Below are 22,968 nucleotides of genomic sequence, written 5' to 3'. Positions count from 1 at the left end.
ACTAAACAAGTAAACAACTGTGCAATTTATCGTATACATGTACTGTTTTCTATGTATTTCTCTACTCTAAAAACTGTTGTTAACTGATTTCTGATTGAAAGCGTACATGATTTTACGTCTGTGTGCTGTGTCACAACCGTCGGGAGAAAAATAAACTATATGCTCACTGTACATTTGACATGATGTTATTTGCCATTCTGAGAACAGCTACAAGTAAAATAAACATTTCTATGATACGTCGTGACACTATGATATTTAGTTTTCACTGCTACGGAGGACACCGAGGTATAACCTCTGGCGTTTCGTAATCAGTAAGAAATTTCATTTCTCAAAGTTCCGCACGACCTTAAATATATGTCTTCCAGGCAACTTCCTGAGTTTTTGTCATTCACGTTTTTTAGTTATTCGCGGAAATTCGTTCGAAGCGAAACGAATTTCTCTCGGCAGCGGCAGGAAGGCGCAAATGCCGCCCTTACACGGTAAAATTCACGCATTACAACTGTCTGAAGAACAAATTGTTTTTCTCTTACAGAATTGTCGTAAGCAGTCTGTTTGGTATATACATATCATATTCTACATCTACATACATACTCGGCATTCCACCATACGGTGCGTGGCGGAGGGTACCTCGTACCACAACTAGCATCTTCTCTCCCTGTTCCACTCCCAAACAGAACGAGGGAAAAATGACTGCCTATATGCCTCTGTACGAGCCCTAATCTTCCTTATCTTATCTTTGTGGTCTTTCCGCGAGATATAAGTAGGCGGCTGTAAAACTGTATTGCAATCAGCCTCAAATGCTGGTTCTCTAAATTTCCTCAGTAGCGATTCACGAAAAGAACGCCTCCTTTCCTCCAGAGACTCCCACCCGAGTTCCTGAAGCATTTCCGTAACACACGCGTGATGATCAAACCTACCAGTAACAAATCTAGCAGCCCTCCTCTGAATTGCTTCTATGTCCTCCCTCAATCCGACCTGATAGGGATCCCAAACGCTCGAGCAGTACTCAAGAATAGGTCGTATTAGTGTTTTATAAGCGGTCTCCTTTACAGATGAAACACACCTTCCCAAAATTCCACCAATGAACCGAAGACGACTATCCGCCTCCCTACAACTGCCATTACGTGCTTGTCCCACTTCATATCGCTCTGTAATGTTACGCCCAAATATTTAATAGACGTGACTGTGTCAAGCGATACACTACTAATGGGGTATTCAGACATTACGGGATTCTTTTTCCTATTCATCTGCATTAATTTACATTTATCTATATGTAGAGTTAGCTGCCATTCTTTACACCAATCACAAAAAAATGGTTCAAATGGCTCTGAGCACTATGGGACTTAACTTCTGCGGTCATCAGTCCCCTAGAACTTAGAACTACTTAAACCTAATCAACCTAAGGACATCACAAACATCCATGTCCGAGGCAGGATTCGAACCTGCGACCGTAGTGGTCACGCGGTTCCAGACTGAAGCGCCTAGAACCGCACGGCCACACAGGCCGGCCCACCAATCACAAATCCTGTCCAAGTAATCTTGTATCCTCCTACACTACAGTCACTCAACGGCGACACCTTCCCGTACACCACAGCATCATCAGCAAAACAGTCGCACATTGCTATCCACCCTATCCAAAAGATCATTTCTGTAGATAGAAAACAACAGCGGACCTACCACACTTCCCTGGGGCTCTCCAGATGATACCCTCACCTCCAATGAACACTCACCATCGAGGACAAAGTACTTAAGAAGTCTTCGAGCCACTCACATATTTGGGAACCAATCCCATATGCTCGTACCTTAGTTAGGAGTCTGCAGTGGGGCACCGAGTCAAACGCTTTCCGGAACTCAAGGAATGTGGCATCCGTCTGATACCCTTCATCCATGGTTCGCAAGATATCGTGTGATTCTGTACAACTAACTAATTACATGCACGTATCATTAGATAACTTTGTATAAATACTCAACCATTTCATTGCATAAGTGACTAACAATATTCAACCATTTCTTCAGTGTGAGGATTGTAAAGAAACAGTCATGGAATTGTGAAGTTCATAAGACACTATGATTCTCAGTTGTCAGTACTTTATATGTCATTTGAAGGTGCAGAGGGCAAGAAAGGAAAGGAAAGGGGAGTGATCACTGCTGTCAGTTTCAATGCGACATTACGCGGAATCGCCGGCGACGAGTAAAACTGTGTACCGGGCCGGAATTCGAACTCGGGATCTCCTGCTTACTGGACAGGTGCGGTAACCACTGCACGGACTACCTTCGGTCGCCTCACGGCCGATCCACACTTCCCGCAGCCTCTGTCCATTTCCTCCATGTTCGCTATTCTGAGATTCCCACAGGTCGGAAGTATTTGTGCATTCACACTGAAGGTGGATTCATCGCCCAGCTAGGCCTATCAAATTATATGAATATGCTGTGTCTCTTCTTTCGGACATCACCGAAAGGACAGACGCCACACATTCATATGTCTGTACTTTCTTGGCATTATTAAGTGGTGTCGCCTACAAGACACTGACGAAATGAGATGGCAGGTCACATCTAACCTTCCTTTGAAGGTTACCCCTCAGGTACTCTGTGGGATCTGGACCAGGAGATCGAGCAGGTCACTACACCACTTGAATATCGTGTCTTTCAAACCATTCAGACACCGCTCCGGCAACATGTGGTCTAGCGTTATCATGCATATAGGGGAATTCAGCCCCATACTCTTCAGAGAACGAAAGCACCAAAGCTCGCAAAATGATTTGAATTATGAATATTTGCTCGCTGTTTTCCTCTTATAAAACTGAGGTCCTGTTTCCTACTGGTCACTATTCTTCCCCAGACTTTGACAGAAGCTCTCTGAAATTTGAGGATCTCCTGTACCTTCCTAAGCCACCTTCTCGCCGTTACATGAGCACCCTTCTTGAATCTGGGTGCAAACCGAAACGAGATTCACCTGCAAAGAGGACCTGTCCCCATAGACCCACTGTCCAGTTTTTATGTCTCTGACACCACAAAACATGATGTGCACGATTTCCACGATGAATAGTTGAAAAGTTAAATGTTGGCGGGTATGAAGACCTCTTCCATTGAGTCTACTTCTGATAGTTGGGGTTGAAACAATTACGTTGCTCATACCTTGCAAGGCACTTCTTAACATTCTGGCAGTTGAAGTTCTTTCTGTCAGGCCTCTCTGTAAGGCACAGAAATCTGGCCGGCCGCTGTGGCCGAGCGGTTCTAGGCGCTTCAGTCCGGAACCGCGCTGCTGCTACGATCGCAGGTTCGAATCCTCCCTCGGGTATGGATATGTGTGATGTCCTTAGGTTAGTTATGTTTAAGTAGTTCTAAATCAAGGGGACTGAAGTTCTATAGTGCTTAGAGCTATTTGAACCGTAGAAATCTGTTTTGACCTACAGTGGTAACCTCTGGTTTGCCTTGTGCCAAATTGTTGATAATGACTCCACATTCTTGGAATTACACATCTTCCTCTGTTTATCGCTCTTACAACATCAGCCTTTGTTATGCCATTTTAAATTACGTCACTCTCCTTAAACATTTCGTCACGACTGAAATGACTTTGTTGGTCGGTTGGTTGATTTGGGGTAGGGGACCAAACAGAGAGGTTCGGAAATGGTTCAAATGGCTCTGAGCACTATGGGACTTAACATCTGAGGTCATCAGTTCCCTAGAACTTAGAACTAATTAAACCTAACTAACCTAAGTGCATCACACACATCCATGCCCGAGGGAGGATTCGAACCTGCGACCGTAGCAGCAGCGCGGTTCCAGATCGAAGCGCCTAGAACAGCTCGGCCACATCGGCCGGCCAAACAGCGAGGTCATCGGCCCCGTCGTATTGGGGAATGACTTTCAAAGTGGTTTAGGAAAATCATGGAAAACCTAAATCAGGATGGCCGGACGCGGGTTTGAACCGTCGTCCTCACGTGCTAACGGATGCGCCACCTCACTCGGTATGACGATGTTCTTCCATAATTAAATCTATTATTAACGGTTTTTAACTCTTTATTACGATTTTACACAGTCATTACTTACTTATGTCCCCAGTTAAAGACACATTTCCTAATTCTTTCCAGCGTAACAACACAAAATAATAACATCGGTTACTACGGTAACCTGGTAGAATGAGAAATGATTAGTGCCTTTATAGTCACTTCCATTCATTATTATAACTTGGTCAATTTTTTAAATTATTTCCCATTTTTAGTTGTTTCTTGGACAATTTTGAGTGTGTACATTGAACATCATATTGAGCTAACGTCAATAGTTTTGGAGTCCTGCAGTCTTCTTCAATATATTGTATTGCAGAAACCATAAAACCAATGTCAGATGGTCAATATTATTGCACAATACTAAGTTTTGTACAATAATTACTGAGCGTGTGAGAGCCCCTTACGATGTGTGGATCAGTTATCTCTTTAGAACGATTTCAACACCTCGAAAAGTCCACGTTTCGACCTGTCACCACAGCTTTCGAAACTCGTCGAGGTAGGACTCGCTATCAACTTCAGATCGTGTATTACATATTTGTTCGACATGGTGAAGACAATAAAATATTAAAAACTAAATATATATGACAATCATAGACCAAAAAGTAAAAACAAAAAACACCAAAAATCGTAATAAACCAGATGACATATGACAAAATAATATAGCACATCTGAACTGAAATGCTTAAAAACTCATGAATCTAAAAGAATTGTTAGTGAGGTAAAATACACACTATGCACACTACAAACCACACACTGAAGATCACCTAACCACTGGAGCGCTTCTTTGGAGGCATTGTAGATATCTTTAATTCCTCCTCCTTTGAAACAATAAATGACACAATTAAAAATATTTTCCAGAATTTGAAGTTCACGGCACACACAGAAAGGATCATTTGCAATATCCCACTTTGTCATTAAGCTTTTCTATGCCACGTTCGAGTTCTTATTCTGTTTGATCTTGTCCAGAGTCTTTTTCGAGAGGAACCTCTTTGATCACGTCATCAATCAGGGACCAATTTTGTGGACTGTTATTACGCTAGTGCTCCTATCAACCCCTTTCTTCCTGCAAACTAATCTTCGGATGGTTTTCCAGAGTGACGCCCTCGACTTCAGTCGATTCTTTGCGTAAATGATGATGAATCGGGTACTGCACTGGTTTCATATATTCTTCCACTCCCTTTTTTATTGCAGCTTTGCGTCTGATGTTTGATGGTTGGATACTGGGAAGCACTGGTCGGCAGGTTGTGGGGTCGGTTTCAGTGAGCCACTTATGGTCCTCATGGATTCACTGAGCTCCACATCAACTTTTTTTTGTGTCTGCATTGTGGGGCGCAGTGTGTTTGCGTCGCTTCCCCATGAACTACCTAGTTTGGCTAGTATTACAGTTGAGCTCTATCAAAACTATGCTACAGTAGTTTTTGTACAGTACATAAATGACGTAGTAAATGATAGGATTTCCAGTAGTATTGATATCATTGGCGGGGAAAGAAACATAAATGATTATGTAAGAGAGAAACTGGAAACCGACAACTTCTCTTTGTTGTTTTGTACATAATTAGAACCGCACATCATTTCGTCTTAGTGAACTGTATATTTCACACCCTTAAAGAATATGAATTGCATTAGATAAGTAAAAAGAAAAAAGCTGATCGTATTACTCCAGCGCTTTTATATAACCAAAGCAATTACTTTTGGTGTAAATGCAGTTTACATGCACAGACATAAATAAATATAATTATTGTTAGCCAGCCGGTGTGGCCGAGCGGTTCTAGGAGCTTCAGTCTGGGGCCGCGCGACTGCTACGGTCGCAGGTTCGAATCCTACATCGGGCATGGATGTGTGTGATGTCCTAAACAGTTAGGTTTAAGTAGTTCTAAGTCTAGGGGACTGATGACCTCAGATGTTAAATCCCATTGTGTTCAGAGTCATTTGAATTATTGTTATCTTGTACTCAAATGGTTCAAATGGCTCTGAGCACTATGGGACTTAACATATGAGGTCATCAGTCCCCTAGACCTTAGAACTACGTACACCTAACTAACCTAAGCACATCACACACATCCATACCCGAGGCAGGATTCGAACCTGCGACCGTAGCAGCAGCGCGGTTCCGGACTGAAGCGCCTAGAACGGCTCGGCCTCACCGGCTGCCTATTTTGTACTCAATGGAATGTTCTCTATCATGATGAAAGGCAAGAGTTCCCTGTTATTATTGATAAATGCGAAAGTTGTTTACGAATAAAAGAAACATGTTTTATCTAAGTTCGACTATGTATTGAAGAGCTATGTTTGATATATCGTTGTTTCTATTTTACCTTTTTCTTGGGGAAATTCCGTTTTCTAGCGTTGTATGATATATCTGTATTGTTTCTTTTATTTTTACTACAGCATCCTTCTGTTTCACATTACAAATCAACAATTTTCGAATAAAAACTGAATTAAACAGTGACAGTATCAATGTTTCTTTAAATACTGTTTGATTTTAAGCAACAGACAGCAGGATAACTATGGTTCGAATGGCTCTGAGCACTATGCGACTTAACATCTCAGGTCATCAGTCCCCTAGAACTTCGAACTACTTAAACCTAACTAACCTAAGGACCTCACACATATCCATGCCCGAGGCAGGATTCGAACCTGCGACCGTAGCGGTCGCGCGGGTCCAGAATGAAGCGCCTAGAACCGCTCGGCCACCAGCGGCCGGCGGATAACTATGTTGAACAAAAATATTCCGTAGGCTACTTGGCCCTTTATCTATGCTCACTCAGCTTCTAGACTGTTCACCGCTTCCGGTTTTTAGGGGAATCTAGTAAGACACTGATCGCATACGTAAAGAAAAAGATCGTGATGAGGTAACGCCTGAAAGATCTGCAACACACTTAACTTACAGGTAACGTGGGTACGACATTAATTGACCAAATCTACTAGGAAAACTGCCGTAGTCTGCGCTTACTTATGGTAATTTACGGTGCCTACGATAGTTTGACAGCTCTAGCTAGCAGGTAGCTAGCTAGTATAGTTAGTCTGGCTCGCAAGGCTAGTCTGGCTAGTATAGTGTTTCTGGATTTGAGGTTATTTATTTATTTATCGTATGGCTTTACCAGTGCAAGTGCGGTATCGACATCGTAAATTTACATAACATAACATATAAATACAAACATACATACACACACATACATAATAATATAAACAGAACAAACACCAGTCATTATTAAATCTGAGCAAAGTTGAAATATAATCACAGCTACAATTCGTCAAAAAGTTATGTCCAAATGTGACAGCCGTTTAATGGCAGCAGGGCTGGCCTGCACGAAGTCTCTCCAGTCACCACAGAATCTTCGCAGTGGGCAATCTTGCACTAGGTGTTGTAATGTTTGTATATCAGTTTCACAGTCACACATTGGGTTATCATTGGCGCCCCATTTGTCCAGCATGGATTTAGTTCTCGCGTGTCCAGTTCTCACACAGTTAAGCTGGCACCAGATTTTACGAGGAAGCTGCATTCCTGGGAGTTGTTGGCTGGGGTCTTCGATATTGTGCCTGGATTTGAGGTATTTACTTCATTTACTTCAGCTGTGCTTGTATGAAAGTGTCTTCCCATGGGCTCTAGCTACTCCGCGTTGCAGTAGTTACGGGCCTTAAGTCAGCGAACACACACGGGAAGCGCAGTAAGCAGTACTTCCGCAGATGCCACATCAGCACGAGCAGTTCTGCGCTGGAAGCGCCGAGCTGCCACGCAGTAAGCAGGGGCGCTGCGTTGCATCTGCCGCCAGGTGGTGCTGACGCTGACAGGGGTGTCAGACTGCCTGTTGCTGTTGGCGAGAAAACAGGAGCGCCAGCTGGCGGCGGCAGTCAAAGGACGCCGGGGGAGCTGCATCCCCATCCCCTCACAGGGCAGCTGCTGGCACGTGCCGGAAATCACAGCTGCACGGGGCCCAATAGGGTCCCAGTTTCACACCCTGCGGCCGTGTCTCAGGTGGAAAAAGTTTTTGGAGACCAGCTGCTCGCAGCTACCGGCTAGCAGTACGCCGTACGGGGTGCATTCGTAACACAGGCGTCAGTTTCCCGTAAAGGCGCGTATACACCAGGCCAACGAAGACCCGACGAACGACAGAGATTGGATATGGCCGAACGTCGGTCGCCAACGCACTTGCGTTCGGCTTCTCATCCACATCAAACGAAAGGCTTGGGGCCCGGGGATTACGCCAAGTGGAATCGCAGTTGGCTCTAATAACTTGCCGACATTGCTCACGTTTGGTTATTGTTACAAAATAGCGTTTTTATTATAATTTAGCTGGCCTACGCTATGAGGAAAGAAGAGGATTCAACACGCGTCGCATGTGCGGTTTTTATTTTACTGCTGGACGGCTGGGATTGCCGAGCGGTTCTAGGCGCTACAGTCTGGAACCCCGCGATCGCTACGGTCGCAGGTTCGAATCCTGCCTCGGGCATGGATGTGTGTGATGTCCTTAGGTTAGTTAGGTTTAAGTAGTTCTAAGTTCTAGGGGAGTGACGACCTTAGAAGTTAAGTCCCATAGTGCTCAGAGACATTTATTTTTTTATTTTACTGCAAGAAGCTGATAATCGGAAGAAGAAGAAGAAGAAGAAACGACGCTGGTGAATGACTGCTCTTTTAAAAAGGAAGAAAGCACTATTGTGGGGCAAAATGAATTTTTACCTTAGAGCTGAAATGGCTATTTCGTCATTATTTTCCGTAATGAAAGCTACAGATTTCGTATTGTTATTGAATTGTGTAGGCCCTAAAACTTCAACAAATAACACCTCTCTTAGGAGAGCTGTATCTGCAGCAGAAAGTTGACACCCACAATTTTGTTTGTTTCTCTTTGTCGTTCACGGCGAGAAGACGTCAATATAGACACAATTTTCCTTTTTCACATCGAGTATATCACTTTCTAATAGTTGAGTTATTTCCTTCAAGCGTCTAGTCTTTTCAGTTTCTTTTTATAATCGCAGTCCCCACGGCCATTCCTGTATTTTTACACACTCTATGCGAGAGCAGGCATTCCCTGGAGGGAAAACAGTTGAAATTAACCTTCTCACGACTTCCACAAATCGCACTCAGTATGTTCATCGATTGATTTCGCTCTTTAATTTAACAGCCAACTGCTGTACTTTAAACTGCAAATTCCAGAGGTTCTGATGATGCTCTTGTTAAATTAAAGAGCGAAACCGGAAAATAAAACATACTAAGTGCAACTTGTTGTCGTCCTGAATAACTTGAGTAAACAGCCGTTCCCGAGGCACAACAAACCGCTGCTGAAGCAACTAACATTCCACACGACATCTACACTAAGAGAGGTGTCCAGCGATTCCATGTTACTGCCAACAAAGCGAACCGCAACAAAGAACAACCGCTCCGTTGATTCAGATTAGCAGCCCGTAAACACTACGCAAATCTCGACCAACGAAGCGGTTGGCGGTCGTTCGTTGGCCTCCACTGGCCTAGTGTGTTCGCAGCAACAAGCATGATAGGCATACCTGATTAAGCATTTTGTGCAAAGAATCGGACTGATCAAGTAGCTTTACGGTTCTCGATCAAGTTTGTGCAACATTACCTAAGGGCATTTTCTTGAGCGAGTGTAAGGACAGAGCGCAGGTTTGTACAAGCAAGCGTTAGTTGTGAGGCAGTCTTCGTGGTCTGACCATGCTGGGCTCATTATTGCCACGGAAAGTACGGAAACCAGTTAATTTTGTCTCGCTCCGTACTATTCTGTTCATGCCACATAAAAACGCTTGTGGATGGCACGCTACGTTCGGGGCCCGAAAATGACACCATGTGGTGTCGAAGCTGCTAGCATGTGCTATAAAGAATAAACGACGTTAAAATCAAACACAGGCGCTGGTTTTGTTATCACTATTCAAGTACTACGTGTCCGGTTGCAGTCCCACTTTCCTTGATGGATTACCAGAGACTCAATTGATGAAAGACGAAACTAATGAGAAGCAGCAGAAATGAGACCAACGAGAAACTTAGCATCGTAATTGGTGATCAAGAAGTAGATGACGTTGAAGAATTCTGCTAAGTACGCAGGAAAACAACTCATGACGGACGGGGCAAGGAGGACATAAAAACAGACTGGCACTTGAAAAAAGGCATTCCTGGCCAAGAGGAGTCTACTAATATCAAACATAGGGCCTAACTTGAGGAAGAAGCTTGCGTGATCGAGAACCGAAAAGCTGCTTGAACAGTCCGAATGCGCTGGTCAGACCACGAAGACTGCCTCGCAACTAACGCTTGCTTGTACAAGCCTGCGCTCTGTCCTTACACTCGCTCAAGCAAAAGCGCTTAGGTAAGCTTGCACAAGCTTGCGTGATCGAGAACCGAAAAGCTACTTGGGCAGTCTGAACGCTTGCTCAAAATGCTTAATCAGGTATGCCTGTCAAGCTTGCTGCTGCGAACACACTAGGCCAGAGAAGGCCAACGATCGACAGCCAACCGGCTTCGATGGCCGACATTTGCGTAGTGTTTATGGGCGCAAATCGGAACCAACGGAGCGGTTGTTCTTGGTTGCGGTTCGGTTTGTTGGCAGTAACATCGAATCGCTGGCATTTGGTTGGTGCTGGACCCCTCTCTTAGTGTAGATGCCCGTCGAATGTTCGTTGGTTCAGCAGCGGTTTGTTGTGTCTCGGGAACGGCTGTGTATTGAAGTTTTTCAGGACAACCACAAGTTGCACTTAGTATGTTTTATTGACCGGTTTCGCTCTTTAGTTTAACAAGAGGATCATCAGAAACTCTGGAATTTGCAGTTTAACGTACGGCAGTTGGCTGTTAAATTAAAGATCGAAACCAGTCGATGAAACATACTAAGTGCAATTTGTGGAAGTCCTGAGAAGGTTAATTTCAACTGTTTTCCCTGCAAGCAATGCCTGCTCTCGCTAAGAATGTGTATTTATTGTGTACGTTTGAACCATAGCAGGTAGTGAGACATGGACTGTAGGAAAACCGCAACAGAAGAGAATCCAAGCAAAAATTGGAAGTTTGTGGTAAGTTCCTATGGGACCAAAGTGCTGAGGCCATTGGTCCCTAGGCTTACACACTACTCAATCTAACTTAAACTAACTTACGCTAAGGGCAACACACACACACACACCCATGCCCGATGGAGGACTCGAACCTACGACGGGGGAGGGGGGGGGGGCGAGAACCATGGCAAGGCGCCCTAGACCACGCAGGTACCCCACGCGGCTAGAATCTAAGCCTTTGAGATGTAGTACTACAGAAGAATGTTGAAAGTTATGTGCATTGATATTGTAAGGAATGAGCAGGTTCTCCGTAGAATCGGTGAGCGAGGAATACATGGAAAAAAACTGACAAGAAGCAGGGACAGGATGATACGACATCTATTAGGACCTCAGGGAATGGATTCCGTGGTACTAGAGGGAGCTGTAGAGGGTAAAAACTGTAGACAGAAATTTGGTACATCCAGCAAATAATTGAGAGCGTAGGGTGCAAGTGCTACTCTGAGATGAAAAGGTTTGTACAGAAGAGGAATTCGTGGCGGGCCGCATTAAACCATACAGAAGAAGGATGACTAAATAAACAAAAGAAGAAAGAGCTGGAATCAAGCCAAACAATTACTGCTCTTCGTGTCTCTCATACGACGCCCACTGTTAACAGAAGGCGTTGTTTACCCACTGCAAACAAAATGGTTTTTGAATCAGAATTTTACATGCCCATTCGATTGCGCGGTCCCAAATTAGTCTCGTGCGATATTCGTTGTATCGATATGTATTACCAGGGACAGGAAAACACGAAGAATAATCAGTACGCCGGTCCTTGTGGCCGAGTGGTTCTAGGCGCTTCAGTCCGGAACCATGCTGCTGCTATGGTCGCAGGTTCGAATTCTGCCTCGGGCATGGATGTGTGTGATGTCCTTAGGTTAGTTAGGTTTAAGTAGTTCTAAGTCTAGGGGACTGATGACCTCAGGTGTTGAGTCCCATAGTGCTCAGATCCAGTTGAACCATTCTGAATAACCAGAACTCCAGCAGCAGCAGCAGCTGCTTAGCTGTGCTGCTGCGTGGCGTTAATAGTCAGCGCGGGCTTGTGCGGTGCTGTCACTGCTGTGTTAACTGGTTATTCTTCATGTTTTAATGTCCCTGTTAATTTGTACATATCGATACAACGAAGAACCGCTAAAAAATGTAGTTCATCCACGTAAAAAGTGACTCACAAAACATTTGTTCGACCGGTCTTAAGTATTCCACATCAATCTACTACCCTGGGGTTGGATTAATAAAAGAGATAGACCATATCCTATGAAGAGCGGTGCGTTTAGTCACGGGATCGTTTAGTCGGCGCGAAAATGTTATCGAGATGGTCATCACACACCAGTGGCAAACGCTACAGCAAAAATCCCGGCAGAGTACGGTCTGGGTAGAGTCGAATGAGATATTACATCCTTCCACTTTTTTTTTTTGAGTCATCAGTCTTCTGACTGGTTTTATGCAGCCTACCACGAATTCCTCTCCTGTGCCAACCTCTTCATCTCAGAGTAGCACTTGCAACCTACGTCTTCAATTATTTGCTGAATGTATTCCAATCACTGCCTTCCTCTAAAGTTTTACCCTCTACAGCTCCCTCTAGTACCATGGAAGTTATCCCCCGATATCTTAACAGAAGCCTACCATCCTATCCCTTCTTCTTATCAGTGTTTTCCACATATTCCTTTTCTCACTGGTTCTGCGGAGAACCTCCTCATTCCCTAAATTATCAATTCATCTAATGTTCAATATCATTCTGTAGCAGCACATCTCAAAGGCTTCGATTCTGTTCTGTTCTGGTCTCACAGTTCGTGTCTCACTACCCTACAATGCTGTGCTCTAGACGTACCTGCTCAGAAATTTCTTCCTGGTGTTAAGACCTATGTTTGATATTAGTAAACTTCTCTTGGCCAGGAATCCCTTTTTCGCCAGGGCTAGTCTACTTTCAACATATCCAGGGTGTTAGGGATATAAAGCTACAGATATTTTAGTTGGTAACTCAGGACGGTCTACTGAACAACATTACATCAGTATTTACGTCTTTGCAGACTCTACCTGGCGACGGTGTTAATGTCCTCTCGGCGCGCAGCTCACAAGGAATGCTGCGTTGTCAACTCGACTGAAAGTGCATGGACGACAGCTACGTTTCTGCACCTTGGGAACGTCGTGGACCGGTTCGCCTAGATCTGCCTCACGTTCGAAGAACGACTGCTCTTTAAAAATAAGGTCCCTTGCCTGTCTGTTAATCACTTGGTGTGTTTCAGCCATTATAAGAAAACTCACAGAACACACAGAATACCACAAAAATCAGTCACTCGTAGTTTCGCGCACGTAAAACACGACAGAACGCTCAAATATGATGGGAGTCAACAAAATAGGGAATGCGGAAAGAGACTGAATGCTGACTGGCTAACGGTACAGCTGTCTGTTCCCGACCTAGACGCCACAGATGCTGTCGTTGAATATCATAATTACAGTTATTAAGAGTAGTATTTTTTTAGGGTTGTTACTACCGCCAGATGTATGTGGCAAGATAGTTTCCCATGGGTGGGGGTCAGGTGTTAAGGGTAGATGTGGACGCAAATCGGTTAGTCTATACTGACAGGTGTACTCCACTCAATGGTAGATGTACGGCCGCGCAGAAAACATCAAGTAGGAAAGAATGTCACGTGGTTGCGGGATGATTGTTACACACAGAGAAAAATAAAACAACACACTGAAGTGGATACATGTTAAGGTATCTATGATCACAGTATACACTCACTTATACCGCTAGGACGCTGTGTATGACCACAACGAGAAAATTCGAGAAATTAGCTAATACGGAAATTTACAAACAATCATTCTTTCAGTGGATGGGGACAAGACGGAGGGAAACAGATAGTAGTACCAGAACTACGTTCCACCACACATCGTAAAGTGGTTTGGCTGTGGCCAAGCGGTTCTAGGCGCTTCGGTCCGGAACTGCGCTGCTGTTATGGTCGCAGGATCGAATCCTGCCTCGGGCGTGGATGTGTGCGATGTCCTTAGGTTAGTTAGGTTTAGGTAGTTCTAAGTCTAGGGGACTCATGTATGACCTCATATGTTGTCCCATAGTGCTTAGAGCCATTTTAACGGTAAAGTGGTTTGCGGAGTGTAGATGTAGACAAAAGAGGCATACTAGATGGCTCGTGGCACGTGCAATGATCGGCTGTTGTTGCATGGCGACGATTGTAACGGGAGAACCGCCAGGAGCTGCGTGCTTAGCTGTGTCGTCGCCGCCCACGGGCCGCTGAAGTGGCTGGCCTGGGAGCCGCCCACGGCAGCCGGCGGTGTCAACCTGCCGTGGGCGACGCTGGAAGCTGCAAGCGTATTTATGGCTGCGGGATAGGTCGTTACCTCGAGCGAGACGGGCCTTGCGTCCCCCACCGCTGTCTCTGCGGAAATCTGCTCCACTATTGACAGCAGTGCTGTATCCCAAAATCAGATTGTCGGTAAACAGGAAGGCATTAAAGACCACGTTGTTATTACAGTCACGATAGTTAACAGAGCCAATAAATTCATCCGACAGGCAAGGAGAGTTTCTATGCTCGGCAGAGTAGACAAGTAGTGGTTATCATTGTGCAGGAGGTGGTCAAAAATCTGTGTGGAAACACAAGAAACACGTAACATACTACCACGCCTAATATGGTGTATGACACCCGGTAGCTTTTTTAAAACAGCTTCCAGTCGTCCCTGAATGAGTAAATACAAGTCCTCTACGGTTTTCAAGGGACTCTTGTACCATTCTTCCTGTAAAACAGTGGCAAGTTCTGGAAACGATGATGGGGAAGGGGGGGGGGGGGGGTGGACAGCGTTCGCGCACCCTTCTCTCCAAAGCAGCCACAAAGGCTCAATAATATTCAGATCTGGAGACTGTCGTGCCCAGTGCGGAAGCGACAGTTTATCCTTGTGTTCACAAAACCAGTCCTGGACGATATGTGAACGGGGCCCCGTCGTCTTGTAACACTATTGCGGAACAAACACTGTACCGTGTGATGCACATGATCATCCAAAATGGTCACATAATACGCAGCCTTGCGGAACCCATACCACATCTATTCCTATAGCGTACATTATTAAACTATGTACACAAATATACACACTATTTAACTTATTCACTTTCTGTGAATCAATGTAAAACCAAGTGCAGCTAAAAACCGTGTATATTTGTGTACATAGCTTAATTATAGGAAGAGATTTGATATGCATAACACTAGGCAATGCACTAAGCATCAGTACTGCATCTAGCTACACTCGGTCAACAGCATAATGCTGTTGTAACACCTCCATCTGATGGTGAGCCTGCAGTGGCTCGAAAACTTGTTTACGGTTGAATAAATCTTATCAAAAAACTAAGAAAGCGACTGGTTGCATATTTATCACCAGATAAATCGCCAATTTAAATCACAGTCGCATGGATATGATCTGAACATAATTTAATTCCAATGCGGCGGACGTAGATGCATTGCGAGTAATATTTAAACTGAGGTCCCTAATATGCATTGCTCTCTGCATATGTGCCAGCTACACTCATGCTCATAAATTAAGGATAATGCTGATACATGTTGAAACAACGTTCTGGTGGGCGGTTTGCGGTTTTAAATCACCTCGGTGTATGACCAAGCGGTCCATCTGACCTGCGGTCGTCGCACGGTGGCGTTGGCAGCAGTCCACACACGCTGAGTTGTGTTGGTGCATGTCAGAGTACGGTGCAGCGAGTAAGTGTGCAGACGTCTTCAGACGTGCTAATGGTGACTGTGTGATGAAAATGGTTCAAAGAGGACATTTTGATGACGTTATGAGGGGTAGAATACCAGGGCGACTGGTGGCTCGTCAAACACAGTAGATCGTAGCACGGGCACTCCGTGTGCCACAAAGTGTGATCTCAAGATCATGGCAGATAGAAAACGTGTCCACGCGCTACAGTACGGGACGTCCACTGAGTACAACACCACAAGAAGACCGATATCTCACCATCAATGCACGCAGACGGCCACGGAGTACTGCAGATAGCCTTGCTCGGGACCTTACTGCAGTCACTGGAACAGTTGTCTCCAGACACTCAGTCTACAGACGACTGAAAAGACATGGTTTATTCGCCCAGAGACCTGCAAGGTGCATTCCAGTGACCCCTGGTCACAGAAGAGCCCGTAAAGCCTGGTGTCAAGAACACAGTACATGGTCATTGGAACAGTGGTCCCAGGTTACGTTCACGGACGAGTCCAGGTATAATCTGAACAGTGATTCTCGCCGGGTTTTCATCTGGTGTGAACCAGGAACCAGATACCAACCCCTTAATCTACTTGAAAGGGACCTGTATGGAGGTCGTGGTTTGATGATGTGGGTGGGATTACGATTGGTGCACGTACACCCATGCATGTCTTTGACAGAGGAGCTATAAGAGGTTAGGTGTATCGGAACGTCATTTTGCACCAGTATTCCGCTTTTTCAGGGGTGCAGTGGGTCCCACCTTCCCCCTGACGGATGATAACGCATGGCCCCACCGAGCTGCCATCGTGGAGGAGTACCTTGAAACAGAAGATATCAGGCGAATGGAGTGGCCTGCCTGTTCTCCAGACCTAAACCCCATCGAGCACATCTGGGATGCTCTCGGTCGACGTATCGCTGCACGTCTTCTAACCCCTACGACACTTCAGGAGGTCCGATAGGCACTGGTGCAAAAATTGGAGGCTGTACCCCAGCAGCTGCTCGACCACCTGATCCAGAGTATGCCAACACGTTGTGCGGCCTGTGTACGTGTGCATTGTGATCATATCCCATACTGATGTCGGGGTACATGCGCAGGAAACAGTGGCGTTTTGTAGCACATGTGTTTCGGGACGGTCTTCTCAACTTATCGCCAATACCGTGGACTTACAGATGTGTGTCGTGTGTGTTCCCTTTGCACCTATGCTATTAGCGCCAGTTTTGTGCAATGTCACGTTGTGTGACACCACATTCTGCAATTATCCTTAATTTATGTGCATGAGTGTAAATCGAGTGAAGATTGGGACTAGCCATTGCAATTTAATGATAAAACTTGAAAAATGCTCAGGAAGCGGAAATTGTTGCACTCATATTTGAGAGAAGACGGCAGAAATATCGCCAAATAAAAGTTATCAAAAAATCGTACGTCTAAAGCTGAGCTATGTGTACGCGAATGTTAGCGAAATAGCTTTCCATGAATCTTACAAAATTCTGGAGAATGTCTAAGAGGACAGAAGTAGTCAAATAGGTTGGTGTAGCAATAGAAGACAGCAAAATAAAAATGGAGTCTTAAGCATCGCACTTAGATGACCATTCGCGGAGGAAGTTACCATTCTTCGATCACATCACAAACTCTCATATGGATGACTTAGAGATAAGTATCTCTGGAGTTGAAAAACAACCAAACCACATGAAAAAGAATAGGCGTCAGGCTCTCATAGCATTTAAGCTGAGTTTTACAAAGAGTCTCTATTTATCGTGAATTTCTAGCACAACTAACAGTCTGAAGGGGTTGGAAAAATAAATTGGTTCAAATGGCTCTGAGCACTATGGGACTTAACATCTGAGGTCATCAGTCCCCTAGACTTAGAACTACTTAAACCTAACTGACCTAAGGATATCACACACATCCATGCCCGAGGCAGGATTCGAACCTGCGAACGTAGCGGTCACGCGGTTCCAGACTGATGCGAATAGAACCGCTCGGCCACACCGCTCCGCACACGCAGTGAGGTTACAGAAAACAAGTGACCGAGGAAGACTCATCGCAGAGTCAAAACTTTCAGGTGACTTGTGCATATGCACTCATGCTGAGAGAAAATCAAAAGGCAGAACACCGTGATCGACTATAGCTAGGACGTTCATATTGACAGGACATAAATGATTAACATTTCAGTCACCTCGGTCCAGTATGCGTCCTGTTGCCTAGTAAGCACAAGGTCTGCCAGGGACGCTGATAACTTGTTCCATGCGTGATGGCATTGAGGCGTATGAGGCGCGAAAGGATTCCTGTGGTACAGCCATCCCATGCTGCATTCACCTGGCTCCAAAGCTCATCTGCTGTGGTTGGCACTTGGTCACAGCGCTGCACCCGTCGTTTTACTACATCCCACACACTTTCGTTTGACGACAACACTGGTTATCTGGTGGGTCAGAGCATCCTCTGACTTCAAGGAGGCACGTTTTCGTGCAGCAGTATGTGGTCGTTCATTGCCTTGCTGAAAAATGGCGTCCGTGGTCTTGTGCAGAAAGGGTATGGCCACGGGACGCAGGATGTCGTTCACGTAGGTCACAACGCTCTCGACAGGCAGCAGCTGTGATTTGTGGTTGTACCCAATAGAACCCCACAGCATAACGCCTTGAGTTGGCGCCGTGTCATGTACGAATGCGGTCACTATGACGCCGCTCCCCCTGTCTGTGGCGAACGAAAATACGGCCATCATTTTCAAATACGCAGAACCTGGATTCGTCCGAAAACACTATCCGATGCCATTCTCGTCGCCAGTGACGTCGTTTCATAAACCACTGCCGTCTAGCCTGTTTCTGCATATTCGAGAAAGACAGGTGGATAAGTGGACGACGCTTACGGAACCCATGCCATAATAAACGGCGACGGACGGTCAGCCCTGACAGTGTACGGTGTGTTACACTGCTGAATTGTTGCGCCAGAACCGAGCAGGACGCAGATCTGTCCTGCGATACCATTCGGAGGAGATGTCGATCTTCTCAGGGGATGGTATAGGTGGTGCGACCTGACACACCTGTTGCTCAGCCTAAACATTTCGTCCCACACGAGCAGCAAATTCCCGGATGCACACATCACATTCTCTAATGCTGGTTTACAGCGACAATGAGAGCCGCAGGTACATTTTACCGGTAGGTGACGTTGCGCCACGATATCTACATCTACATGGATATTCTGCAAATCACATTTTAGTACCTGGCAGAGGGTTCATCGAACTACCTTCACAATTCTCTATTACTCCAATCTCTTATAGCGCGTGGAAAGAAGGAACACCTATATCTTTCCGTACGAGCTCTGATTTCCCTTATTTTATAGTGGTGATCGTTCCTCCCTATGTAGGTCGGTGTCAACAAACTATTTTCTCATTCGGAGGAGACAGTTAGTGATTGGAATTTCATGAGAAGATTCCGTCGCAACGAAAAACGCCTTTCTTATAATGACTTCCAGCTCAAATCCTGTATCATTTCTGTGACACTCTCTCCCATATTTCGCGATAATACAAAACGTGCTGCCCTTCTTTGAACTTTTTGGATGTATTCCCTCAGTCGCATCTGGTAAGGATCCCACCGCGCAGCAGTATTCTAAAAGAGGACGGACAAACGTAGTGTAGGCAGTCTCCTTAGTAGGTCTGTTACATTCTCTAAGTGTCCTGCCAATAAAACGCAGTCTTTGGTTAGCCCTCCCCACATCATTTTCTATGTGTTCCTTCCAATTTCCTAGGTATTTAGATGAATTTACGGCTTTTAGATTAGACTGATTTATCGTGTAACAGAAATTTAACGAATTCCTTTTAGCACTCGTGTGGATGACCTCACACTTTTCGTTCTTTAGGGTCAACTGCAACTTTTCGAAGCATTCCGATATTTCTTCTAAATCGTTTTGCGTCCCGGGTTCGATTCCCGGCGGGGTCAGGGAATTTTACCTGCTTCGATATGACTGGGTGTTTGTATTGTCCTCATCATTTCATCATCATTCATGCAGCTGGCGAGATTGGACTGGGAAACGTTGGGAATTTGTACGGGCGCTGATAACCGCGCAGTTAGGCGCCCCACAACCCAAACATCATCATCATCACCATCATCATAAATCGTTTTGCAGTTTGTTTTGATCTTCTGATGACTTTACTAGTCGATAAACGACAGCGTCATCTGCAAACAACCGAAGACGGCTGCTCAGATTGTCTCCTATGTTGTTTATATAGGTAAGGACCAGCAAAGGACCTATAACACAACTTTGGGGAACGCCAGAAATCACTTCTGTTTTACTCGATGACTTTCCGTCAATTACTACGAATTGCGACCTCTCTGACAGTAAATCACAAATCCAGTCACATAACTGAGACGATGTTCCATAAGCACGAAATTTCACTAAGAGCCGCTTGTGTGGTACAGGGTCAAAAGCCTTCCGGAAATCCAGAAATACGGAATCGATCTGAAATCCCTTGTCGATAGCACTCAACACCTCACGTGAATAAAGAGTTAATTTTGTTGTTGTGTTTCACAGGAACGATGTTTTCTAAATCCGTATTGACCTTGAACTCTCGGGCCGACATGGTTCAAATGTTAACCATTTCTGCGAATCAACTACTGTTCGTGTCCTGTGAATATGAACGTCTTATGTCTAGTCATTCAAGGAGCGTTTTTTTCTGAACAAGAGTGTGCCATCAGTCCCGATCACATTATGCTTATGCATTGATAGTGGTTCCTCGTTGCACAAAGTCGACCAACAAAACACCATGCCCATCCCAAAACACCGACGCCATGATTTTGCGCTGGGACAGAGTCTGTTTGGCCTTCACCTTCACAGACGAGTGTGTGTGTCTCCATTCCATGCTCTGTTGCTCCGATTCGGGCGTGATATGCGAAACCCATGTTTCGTCTGCAGTTACGATCTGATTCCAGAAGCCGTCATCTTCTTCGTGATAACGAGTCAAGAACTTCATCGCACACTCAAATATTTGGTTTTTGTGGTGCTCTGTTAGGAGTTTCGGGACCCAACGGGAGCACAATATTCTAAACTTTAGGTGTTCAGAAACAATGTTGTAAAGCACTGACCTGGACACGTCAGTAAATTCGTTTGAGAGACCTGTTATTGCGACGCGCCTGCTCTCACGAATCCTCGCTTCAACTGAAGCCACCAAATCGTCTTCAGTCAAAGAAGGGCGACTGCAGCGGTGCTCATCATGGACGTTGTCACGGCCAGCTTTGAACTCTCGTACCCACCTACGCACTTTGCTTTCACTCATAACAGTATCACAGTAAACTTCGCAAATCTGTCGATGAATTTTTGCAGCAGACAGGTTCCTTGCTGACAAAACCGTATCACTGAGCGAACCTCACACGCGGCGGGCGAGTTGATAGTCTTAAACATTTTGAAAGCACGGAGCCGAACTGTACAGGTTAGGTACAGAGCTGAAACTGAGCACAGTTGTTCCCGAGGCATGGCGGTACACGACGCACGCGAAAACGGACCTTACTTAGAAAATACGCCTCGTAGATGGAAGGAGTGTCATTTACCTGTTTTACATGATGTCCTTTCTACAATTTATAAAAACATTTGAACAAAACGAAAAAACGTATTGTGTAAGTTTAGAGGATCGTAATTTGAGAGAGATTGCAAAAAGGTTCTACTAACTGCAAAATTCATCTTGCCCTAAGAGCCAAATTAGGTACATTCGATCTCGTACAGAGGCACACAGGCATTTTCCCCCGACTCCATTTTGCGAGTGCAACAGGAAATGGAATTTCTACTATTGGTAGAAAGTATCCTCCATCATACACTGTATCCGGCCGTTGTGGCCGAGCGGTTCTAGGCGCTTCAGTCCGGAACCGCGTTGCTGCTGCGGTCGCAGGTTTGAATCCTGCCTCGGGCATGGAGGTGTGCGATGTCTTTAGGTTTGTTAGGTTTAAGTAGTTGTAAGTCTAGGGGACTGATGACCTCAGATGTTAAGTCCCATAGTGGTTGGAGCCATACACTGTAAAGCGGCCTTAGGAGTACGCGGCAATATGTAGCTGTTAACACAGCTGTGAAATACAAGTCACGTTACAAAGTTTCAAAGCGATGAAATATTTACTCGAATTGTCCAGTTCCAGGTGGAAAACAGACGATTGTCCGTTCGAATGTTTGTTGATGTTGTTGTTGTTGTTGTGTGTGTGTGTGTGTGTGTGTGTGTGTGTGTGTGTGTGTATGTGTGTGTGTGAAATATTATGGGACTTAACAGCTAAGGTCATCAGTCCATAAGGTTACACACAACCTAAGATAAAATAAGGCCAAACACACACACCCATGCCCTAGGGAGGACTCGAACCTCCGCCGTGACCAGCCGCACAGACCATGACTGCAGCGCCCTAGACCGCTCCGCTGATCCCGCGCGGCAATGTTGTTGTCTGATGGGCAGTAAATGTAATAAAACCCTTCGAGTTGAGTGTACTCACCTGGTGACGTATCTCCAGTTGCACTTCGTCCAGTTTTCGCTGCAGCTCCAGCACGATCGGGTCGTCCTCCAGAATAACGTAACCATTGCGCTTCGCGTCGTGCATTTTTCCTGTACGTTCTGCGAGTCGTTCAACAACTGTGAATATATTCCACCTCCAGTCCCAAACAGAGTTACCGCGGACCGCTAGATCACAATACCGCACATGTGGCGGCACAGTGGCCCGCTGTGGTGATGAAACACACGCGCACCTCGGCGTCCGCGTTCGCCGCGCTTACTCTCTGCAGCTGCCGGTGAGGGAATCCGGACGCGATAGCGGCTGGCGGAAGGAAACCCGCTGTGGCCTACACAGTAGGATAACAGAGCAGTGGCCTCGCGAACGCACGCCAACGGCGGTGCGTCTGTAAAGACGACGAGACTAAACGCAGCGGTACAGTGTAGCCAGCGGGCCACTGAACACTGACGGGTACCTGCTGTCGAACGGGTCCGCAATTAGCTGCGGATTCGCGTAGGTAGGCGGAAAAGGGAAAGGGGGGCAACTCTGGGAAGGGGGCGACGTCACCTCGCCAGCATCACCGACTGCTTTGTGAACGGTGACGCAACGGACTGTGACGTCGGCTCCGCGAACGCCGCTCTCCTCTTAGCAGGCTGTTGCCAAACACCACAAGCGTCTCATTCAGAAGCTCAGCTGGGAGACCCAACGTCTCTTTACCAGGCGAGGTGGCGTAGTGGTCACACAGTGAACTCACAATCGGAACACGGTTCAAATCACC

The 22,968-nt window shown here is 45.7% G+C and overlaps 1 protein-coding gene across 1 annotated transcript in view; it reads right to left on the bottom strand.

Annotated features, from left to right (window-relative positions):
* The window catches only part of LOC126464102 (rhotekin-like), a 755,639-nt gene extending 733,178 nt beyond the window's left edge, over nucleotides 1-22,461 (bottom strand). Inside the window, exon 1 of the mRNA XM_050096210.1 lies at nucleotides 22,197-22,461. Coding sequence (XP_049952167.1) covers nucleotides 22,197-22,301 — 105 coding nt within the window. The 5' untranslated portion in view covers nucleotides 22,302-22,461. The remainder of the gene's footprint in view (nucleotides 1-22,196) is intronic.
* Nucleotides 22,462-22,968: the final 507 nt, after the last annotated feature.

Source organism: Schistocerca serialis, chromosome 1 (assembly GCF_023864345.2).
Source record: "Schistocerca serialis cubense isolate TAMUIC-IGC-003099 chromosome 1, iqSchSeri2.2, whole genome shotgun sequence".
Classification (NCBI taxonomy): domain Eukaryota; kingdom Metazoa; phylum Arthropoda; class Insecta; order Orthoptera; family Acrididae; genus Schistocerca; species Schistocerca serialis.
This window is presented reverse-complemented; position numbering and strand designations above follow the sequence as displayed.